This window comes from Nannospalax galili, unplaced genomic scaffold (genome assembly GCF_000622305.1).
Source record: "Nannospalax galili isolate Female #2095 unplaced genomic scaffold, S.galili_v1.0 scaffold875, whole genome shotgun sequence".
NCBI lineage: Eukaryota > Metazoa > Chordata > Mammalia > Rodentia > Spalacidae > Nannospalax > Nannospalax galili.
In genome coordinates this window covers 3931627-3941200 of record NW_008337059.1, presented here as the reverse complement: position 1 = coordinate 3941200, position 9574 = coordinate 3931627, and the positions used below count along the sequence as shown (strand labels likewise).

The following is a 9574-nucleotide window of genomic DNA, read 5'->3' as shown; positions in this document are numbered from 1 at the left end:
TTATTTTATATGTATGAGTGTATTGCCTGCATGTAGGTAAGTGCACCCGTGTTGTGCAATGCCCGTGGAGGACAGAAGAGGCTGCTGGATCCCCTGGAACTGGAGTTACGGACAGTTGTTAGCTGCCATGTGGGTGCTGGGATTTGAACCCCAGTCTTCTGCAAGAACAGCCAGTGTTCTTAACTGCTGAGCCATCTCTCCAGCCCCCCAAAATTATTTTTAGAATAGCTAAAAGAAGTTTTTTCTGTTCCTTAGATGCTTTATTCATTCAAGTTCCTATTATGTTTTCATGTCTTCCTGTTGAAAATCCTACTTTAAAAATGAGCTACTCATATTTTTCTACTGTTGTTCCTAAAATAAATTATAGTGTAATGATTTAATCACTTAAAATTTAAAATCTCCATCACAAGTAAGTAAATGTGTACTTTGAATTCCATTACTTCCTATCACTACCAAACTAAAAGTCAAGGAGAGAGAGGAACTGTTAGAGTTGTAGATAAATTGTACCATTAAGAGTCTCTACAATTGCCATCTAAATCTATATGCTGGGGCTCAGTAGACTCTAACTTAACTTTCTAGTTCATTTCCCTCTGTTTACTCATTCTTCACTTCAACCAAACATGGGATTTGCTAGTTTTGAGCTTTTGGTCTTCCTGGCTGCCCCACTTATACTGCTCATTTTTATTCCTGACATTTTTAAGATGCTCTATCACAGGCACACAGAGGATTGACAGCTGCCATCAACACTGTTTAAGACTGTCTCCTGGCGGAACCCACCAGAGGGAATTCTCTACCTCGGTACATTCACTACTCTAGGGTCTAGCCTCAGTCTGCCATCTCAGAAGCTGATCTGACAGTTCCCTGAGAATATACCTGTATACCCTAAGCAAATTCACAAAATAATACACAAAATCAAAATGCCAATTCAATATGTGGATAGATTTATTGGTGCATTTTCTCTTTTTAATTAGCTAACTTACTGATTTACAATAAGTTTATTTTTCAGACCTATACCTACAGACTTCCACAGGAGGGATGTCTTTGTCAAAATGAATGCCTTTGCCTTAAATGAATGATCACCAGGAAGAGTATTATTGCCCTACTTGATTTTTGTTTGTCTTTGCTTTCTTAACTGATCAACTGTCCTTTTAATTGGCATTTTTTTCCTTATCTTTCAAGGAGTAAGGAGTCCCACACCTTCATGTCCTTATTTTAGTGCACTTACCACCATTCCCAGATCATTAGAAACACAGCACAGGTCAAAATAAGATCTTTTTCCTACTAAAAATTTAGGTTTATAGTTATGGCAGGGAACTTATGAAATGGTAGAGAAAATACAGCGTGCAGAGTCAAAGAACGGAGGTCAAGGCCCCTTGGTCTTCCATGGTGCTGTCTACTCAGCTCCTCTGTTTTCCTCCGTCTGGAACTTTCCTTCTCACTTCAATGACTTGCTTAATTTGTCTTTGAATTCCATGAGTGGATGACTCTCCCTTTTTCCTAAGCAATTCAACTTAGATTTCAGTCACTTCTAAAGTGATATGGTTTCAAACAGCACCTTCCTTCTTCATTTACTACACATGAAGAGTCACATCTGTCACCTGTCAATTTCATCATGTTTAAATGAGATAACATTCAGCATGCTGAAAAAAGTAAGTTACTCAGGGTACTGTGTTCAATGTACCTATATCTTCAAAACTCTATTTGTAAGCCTGTATTCCGTTCATTTACTATGAAATCAACAAAATTTGCACTTTTAAGGTCATACAGTTCTCTACTTTCACCTTAGCTCTGTGATGAAGTGCAATACAACAATGCCTATTTTTATTCTAGTATTTTTAAATTACACAGATGTGCCATTGAGAGCTCTTCTACTTTTCCATTTTGCATTTTCAATGAGTTTCTAACCATTTATTTTGTATTTAGGTTTATGAAATAAATAAAAGGACAAGTTTACTGGCAAAACTATATTTACCTTTACCTAACAAGACAGAACTAAGAGGCAAAGCTGTTTTGGAATACACAGAGTTTAGTTCTGATAAGATGGTCATACCTATGGCTGGAGAAGTGGGAAGCAGTGAGTGTGTTCAAAGTGTTTCCTCCCTTCACTTTTCTTTATGAGTGCCAAATTCTAAATGACCTGGGTCATATACATGAGTAAAGAATCCTAGCTGGCCAGGTAGGGTGGTACATAGCTTTAATCCTAGCCCCCGGGAGGTAGAAGCAGGTGGATCTCTGAAATCAAGGCCAGCCTGGTCCACATAGTGAGTTCTAGGACAGCTGGGGCTACAGGGAGACCCTGTCTCAAAAACTAAGCAAAATGAAACAAAATTCTAGTTGGATCTTGTGGAACATGCCTGATATTTCAACATTGAGAAGGCTGAGGAGGGTAGTGAATTCTAGGCCAGCCTGGGCTCCATTGGTATTTTTCAAGAAAAATACTATTTATAGTATTTGATTAAAAATAGATTGTTTAAAACTTTTTCTTGAATTAGGTCTTTGGGAAACTTAAACTTTGTCCTAAACACATGTGCTTTTCCTAGTCTATGCAAAGCAGAAACATTGTTCTTTTAGGAATGTGAGCTCTGCTTTGTGTGTGTGTGTGTGTGTGTGTGTGTGTGTGTGTGTGTGTGTGTATGTGTGTGTGTGTGTGTGTGTGTGTATGAGTGTGCATGTACATGTGTGTGCATGTTGAGGCCAGAGGTCGGTGTTGGGTGTCTTTCTCAATCCCTCTCCACCCGTTTTTGAGACAGGGTCTCTTACTGAACTTGGAGCTTGCCAGTTTGGCTAGGCTGACTGGCCAGAGAGCTCCCAGGATTGGCCTGTCTCTGCTGCCCCAGTGTTGGGATTACAGATGTGTGCCACCATGCCCAGCTTTTTACGTGAGTGCTGGGGACCGGAAGTCAGGTTCTTGTACTTGGATGGGCTAGCTCTTTGTTGGCTGAGCCATCTCTCCAACACAACACTCTGTGTCTGACTTCTCTTTTAGTTTCAGGGCATGAGTATTCTTTTTTTGTTTTTCAATTTGATTTGATTTTTTCCTCTTATGTTGTATGAGTGTTTTGCTTGCATGCATGTAAGTGCACCCGTGTCATGCAATGCTCATGTAGGTCAGAAGAGGGTGTTGGAGTCCCTGGAACTGGAGTCACAGACAGTTGTTAGCCACCATGTGGGTGCTGGGAACCAAACCCAGGTCCTCTGCAGGAGCAGTCATCCCTCCAGTCACCATGTCTGTGTGGAAAGTGGAGAGAAAAGGAGAAAGACTGCAAAGAGGTCAAAGGAAGACAGGCATTTTCTATTTATGTTTTTCAATGGACTTCACTGTTCTTATGCAATGAAGTATCACATGTCTGAGAACACGGCCATCCTCTCTTTCATCCTCTGGGTTTTTCATCTGTGTCTATCAGGTGAAAAAGAAGAAGGTATGGACAAGCAAGCAAGGAGAGAGAAGAAAGTAAGTAGGCAAAAGACAGAAAGTGGTTTAAGGGCTGGGCGTGGTGGCACACGCCTTTAATCCCAGCACTTGGGAGGCAGAGGCAGGTGGATCTCTGTGAGTTCAAGGCCAGCCTGGTCTACATAGTGAGTTCCAGGACAGCTGGGGCTACAGGGAGACCCTATGTCAAAAAGACCAAAAAAAGAGAAAGGACAGAGAGAAGAATAGTCAGCTTGAGTCCAGATGGAGCATAAAAATCTTATCTCCCTTAGGTACCTAAGAGATAAGACTGAGGACTCAAAACCCATGGGAACCATGGGAATGCAGCAGTAGTTTCAGAGTGTTGGTAAACACCCAAGACATTGAGAAAGAAAATGGGGAGAGGTAGGTGTGTGTGTGTGTGTGTGTGTGTGTGTGTGTGTGTCTATGCATGAGTCTGTGCCTGTGTCTGTGCACATGTGTTTGTGGGTGCCTGTGGAGGCCAGAAGAGGGTGCCAGATCCCTTGGAGCTGGAGTTGCAGTTGTTTGTGAGCATGATGTGGGTTCTGGGATCTGAGCTCTTGTCCTCGTGATTGAGCAGCAAATGCTCTGAACCACTGAGCTGTCTCTCCAGCCCCTCTCTGCTTCTTTTTCTGCTGTCAGTGGTCTTTTCTTACTGCAAGCCAGTTCTAGAAAGAATGGTTACAAAACCCTAAGGAGAGATACACATCTTTATTCAGCCCAATATTTTCCTCTCTTTCACAGTCTGTTTGGGGCAGCCCCTCCTTGCAGTGTTTTGGAGGGGAGATGAGGAGTGCTAAGATAAGAACTGGGGGTCCGGGACAGCTGTGTGCATATGCATGTGGAGGCCAGAGGTCAGCATTGGGTGTCTTCCTTGATGGCTCACCACCTTGTTTTTTTGAGATGGGTGCTTTCACTGAACCTGGAAATCCTCAGTTTTCCCAGGCTAGCTATCTAGTTGAGCTCCAGGGTTCCACCTGTCTCTGCTTCTTCAACTCTGGGATTGCAGACAGTTTTCGCGTGGGTTCTGGGTATCTGAACTTGTCCTCACTCCTGTACAGCAGGCATTTTACACACTGAGCCATCTCCCCAACCCCTCAAACTGTATGCACCTAATAAAGTAACGTATTTTAAATGCTTTTTGTTTTTTTTTTTAATGAACAGATGTGCCTTTTTATATTGTGGGAAATGAATCTGAAAAGCTTTGTCTTTTAACATCAGGAAAACTTAGCTATTCTTTGTCATGGGCTCTAGATGAAAATGGAATTCCTCTGACACCCATGTCACAGTCATTAAGATCTGCATACTCTAGGTAATTAACTTTTTATGACTGAAAAATAGTGCCATGTCTCAGAAAGGCAACACACAAAATATGTGTGTAGAAAGGGGAATGCAAGCAAAAGTAGAAACAGTTTAGATTAATTGAATGTTGACTTTATTTGAATCATTCCACCAAGGCAGTGTTTTTATACATAGGAGAATGTGTTTCTTCAGTGCCAAGGCTTACAGTCACATGGGCAATTAGAGAGGCGTTTCCGTAGTTCTTAACTTGTAGGCAAGGGCAAAAGGCTTCCAAAGATTTTTATTTCTGGAGATTTAAAAATTGCTAGTCATAATGGAGCACCAAAGAACCATTTATGTGTTATCATCTCAGTGGAAGAAAAAAATCCTAGAATTCTAGAGTGTGTGTGCAGTGCTCCATCCAGATGGTGAAATCTTCACTTCTCCAACTGGCGTTGAGCCAAGAGACAGCATTGCTATCTTGGTTGTAGAAATGACTTGATGCTGATGGGTATTTTGATACAGCTCACAGCTGAATATCTGTAGGGTATTTAGAGAAGTCACTGTAACAAGATTCTAAGGGTTTTTGTTATCTTATAAGGCAGAAATCATAAGGCTGTGGTTGAAATCCAATGATAACTTTCTTTACAAAAATAGTTGCATAAGTTTCTCTTTGAATCGATTCATGAGCCTTTAAGTTTTGCCTTAGCCCTGTGTTGCAGGGCCCACAGGCTAATATTGTCCCTAGAAGAAGGAACATTTGTTACAAGGTGGTATCAAGGGTGTTGGGTCCTAGAAATGTCTTGTGACAAAGACAGAAAAACAGTTCAACTCCAAGAAATAGAGAGTAAAGAAGAGGACTTGGACTTCACCTTTAATATGTATAGGTGCTTACACTCCACCATGTCATGGGACTTACCTGGACTTCACCTGTAATATATGTAACTGCTTACATTCCACAATGTCATAGGATTTATCAGCAATAGCTTCAGAACAGTCATCATAAAAATATGAATACATATTGATGAAAAGGAGACTGTAAAATGTGCATCCATGTTTGGGCTAAAACATTATAGAATCTATGTACAAACTACAATCTTGGAATCTCAATTTATAGATAGGAATGAGGAAAGATCTTATAATCTATTCCAAATTTTTCTAATCACACATGTTAAGTTAGTTATGAAAAAATTAAGTTAATTAATGGCTCCAAGTACGTACTATTTAGGGTTGAGTTCTTTCCGCTCTTAGCCTATAACTAAAGTACTAAGGATATATTATGAATCTAGCCTTCTTTTATAACCCCAATATTTGCCCCAGTGTTTGAAGATGATTTTCCATGATCACTGATACTTTTCAGCCTATACTGCCTACTTAATTGTGTTATTTTTTAGTTATATTTCAACTGTTAAAATACAATATAAAGTTCACATTTTTAATTTATAAATTTCCACATTTATTTATTTTGCTGGGGCAGGGGTGGCTACCTGTGCATGCCATAGCATCCATGAAGGTCATAGGACAACTTACAGAAGTGCTCTCCTTACACCACATGGATTCCAGGGATGGAACTCAGGTCACCAGACTTGCTGGAAGGCACCTTTACCCACTGAGCTATCCAACCAACCCCTAAAGTCCACTTTTTATATCATGTGCTTTCTTGATTTTGTTTAAGTGGCTATTTGGATTAAACTTTTTATTGTACATCACATGAAAGTGCACTTAATGTGTTACTGTGCTTAGAACTTTAAAGAACATATCCAAACAGCACTGTTTACTCCAGCATCTACAATATTCTAGTTACTCTGTAAATAGGGGATGGCACAGATGAATATTTGTAGACACTTATTAAGCTTCTTGTCTCTTAAGGAAGAGTAGACATTTATCAGAAAGCTACAATAAAATTAGAATGTGAGAAGAATCAGGCAACGTATCATAAGTAGACATTCTATTCTAAATACAGGGTTTTCATGGATTTATATCTAAATTCATACTGTGGCTAGGTTTTAGCTTATACAACAATATGTAATCTGCGTATTGTATGTAGATTCTAAAATACTTTTTCCATATTAGTGTGCTAAGGAATGTTGATGCAAGAGGTGTTCCTGGAGTCCCATGGCTCGTTAACTCACAGAAACTTTGTGATTGGGCAAATGAAGTCAGGATCGATCCAAATAATCCAGAGTATTCTGATTTAGCAGAACTAATTATGGTACGTTTTAGCAAATATCAATACTGTAAATATATTTTATTTCCAAGTGTGTAGCCCTTATGCTGTTCCATTATTTGCTGCATATCTTTCTAGGCACTTAGAGTACATGTAAAGGTGAAAAAGAGGGCAGAGACCATTTTCAGTCAGCTTAGACGATTAGAAAGGCAATTGGAAATTCAACAACTGAAATAACTACTTCAGGCCTGATGGTTGGCAGACTAAGCTTAGGCTCACATCTGCTGTACATCTGTTACATGCCAACCACACTCTCAGGTTCTGAAGACACCAAAATGGCTTATCAGAGGACTTATGGATACACTCTTACCCCTGGGCTCCATTTTCTGGTCACTGCCCAGAAGGACACTCACAGTGGCTCTCCAATCCATTCTTCTAGTCTGGTATATGTATTCTGTCCATGTGATCCTTTTAACTTTTTTTTTTCAAGGTGAGACAAGGATAGAAAGTTTATGACGATGACTTGTAGCCCAGCCCCAGTCCTACCATTAATTTTAATTAAAAAATATATATTTGTCTTTTTGAGACAGGGTCTCCCTGTGTCTCCAGCTGGCCTGGCACTCCCTATGTAGACCAGGCTAGACTCAAACTCACAAAGCCACCTGCCTCTGCCTCCTGAGTGTTGGGATTAAAGGCATGTGCCACTACGCTGGCTAAAAATATATATTTTAATGTATATTTTTTATTGAATTTTTGTGCATTTCATATAAAACATCTTAATCATCTTTATACCCCATTCCCACCCTCCTATAGCCCCCCACCAGATTTCATGCATTTTGTCATATATGTTAAGATCTATCGAGTTAAGTTGGTGTACCCAGATATCCCACAATGCAAGCTCATCCACTGGGGTCTAGTCAGCCTATCTAGTGTCACTCCCTTAAGGAAGGTCAACTTCCCTCACCCAGCAGTAATCAGCTGCCAATAGTTCTTTTTTTATTGCGCTTTTAAAATTTTATACATTTCCCACTCAAATCTAGACTCCTTCCTCTGTCCATGCCTCCCTCTATGCCCCCACTGAACCCTATGCACTCTGTGGAAGAGGAGGCAGAAAGATTGCAAGAACCAGGGCTGGTTCATGAACATAAGGAGGTGGAGGCCTCCAGGTCACTGGAGGCTTGCACATGTGAGCCTGCCAATAGTTCTTCAGCTAGGGTTGGGGCTTGCTGCCCATTTCCCCAATTCTGTGCCAGGTTGAGTTTGCGTGAGTCTTGAGCATACTGACACCCTTGCTGTAGGTTCATACGAGCAATGTCCCAGGAGCCCATAAGAGTCCATTTCCTTATGGTTGTGCACCAAACCTGGCTTTTACCATCTTTCCACCCCCTTTTCCACAATGGTCTCTGAGCCCTGGGTGGGTGAAGTATTAATATAGGAGTCCTGTCCAGGGACTCACACTCTGCAGACTCTTATTCTCTATACTTTGGGCATTTCAACTTTTTGTTTATATACAATGTTAATATTTTTTCTTTCTATGTAAGCTGACCAGACAGGTTGGAAAACCATGTGAGTTGGATTCTGTATTGCAAGTCATATCTCCCCACAGGTCCAGTGTCTCCATTCCTACTTATACTCTGAGTCATACCTCACAGCTGAGGGAAAGAAAACAGCATTTGGAAATAACTCTTGAGTTAAAAGTAGTATCTTAAGTAAAGACCACTTTTTTGTGTTTTGCAGTATATGAGACACACAGAGCAGGAAATTCCAAAGTATTTCCGTATTGAACAATTGCAAGATGAATTTAACTTTGTTTCTGAGGAGGAAATGAAAAGGAGCAAACGTTTCCAGCTTTTACAACTTAGAAATGCAGGTCAGCTGGATCTTTCCCTTCTGCAGCAAATGCCCCTCTACGACAGAGAGATTCCAGATGTAGTCTTCCAGGTACTAAACGTATCTTCAAATACAGTGCATTGTATGAAGAGGTCAAAGTTGTGCTTCTTTGAACTTATCTTTGCCTGGCATGGCAGGTGGATCTCTGTGAGTTCCTGGTCTGCATAGCAAGTTCCAGGCCAGCTGGGGCTACAGGGAGACTCTGTTTAAAAACAAAACAAAACAAAAAACTATCTTAATTCTGTATCAATTTTGATAAGCAATAATCATAGACAGATTTTTCCTTTCTCTTTAGACATTGAAAACATCTAGTTTCCCAAAATCTTAAATCCCATTATCCTTTGCTTGATTTTACAACTTAGTGTTATACATACAATATATTTAATAGCCTAGATCCTTTAGGTCTATTCTAAATTCTATAGCCTAAACTGATTTTTTATCATAAAACATAACATCAATTTAACAGCAGCTTGTAGAGAAGTGAGAGGAGAAACACTACCATGTGCACTAGACACGGACTGTAAGACACATCTCAACTTTAGACTTTAAAATATGAAAAAGAGACAGGTTAGTCTTGTTTGGGTATGTGCTGTAGGCTGCTGCGCCCTGGCAGTGGACACACATTGTATAATCATTCCCAGTTGCACCTTCAGCGAGTTCATGCTGGTTGCCATCAACTTGCTGCTAGGGGAGTATTTGTGCCATAAATCAGCAAATGCTCAAAATTAGATATTTTTCTCACTTCAAAAGAACCTGCTTTTAAATGTTTTACCAGCACAACAGTAGTCTTATAGTACGGGAATTAT

General features: G+C 40.2%; 1 protein-coding gene across 1 annotated transcript in view; it reads left to right on the top strand.

Annotated features, from left to right (window-relative positions):
- Positions 1-9574, top strand: part of Cc2d2b (coiled-coil and C2 domain containing 2B) — a gene marked incomplete at its 5' end in the record, with an annotated part of 75952 nt that overhangs the window by 29773 nt on the left and 36605 nt on the right. Inside the window, 4 exons of the mRNA XM_029563009.1 lie at positions 1924-2074; positions 4595-4742; positions 6785-6923; positions 8616-8819. Of these exons, the coding sequence (XP_029418869.1) occupies positions 1924-2074; positions 4595-4742; positions 6785-6923; positions 8616-8819 (642 nt within the window). The remainder of the gene's footprint in view (positions 1-1923; positions 2075-4594; positions 4743-6784; positions 6924-8615; positions 8820-9574) is intronic.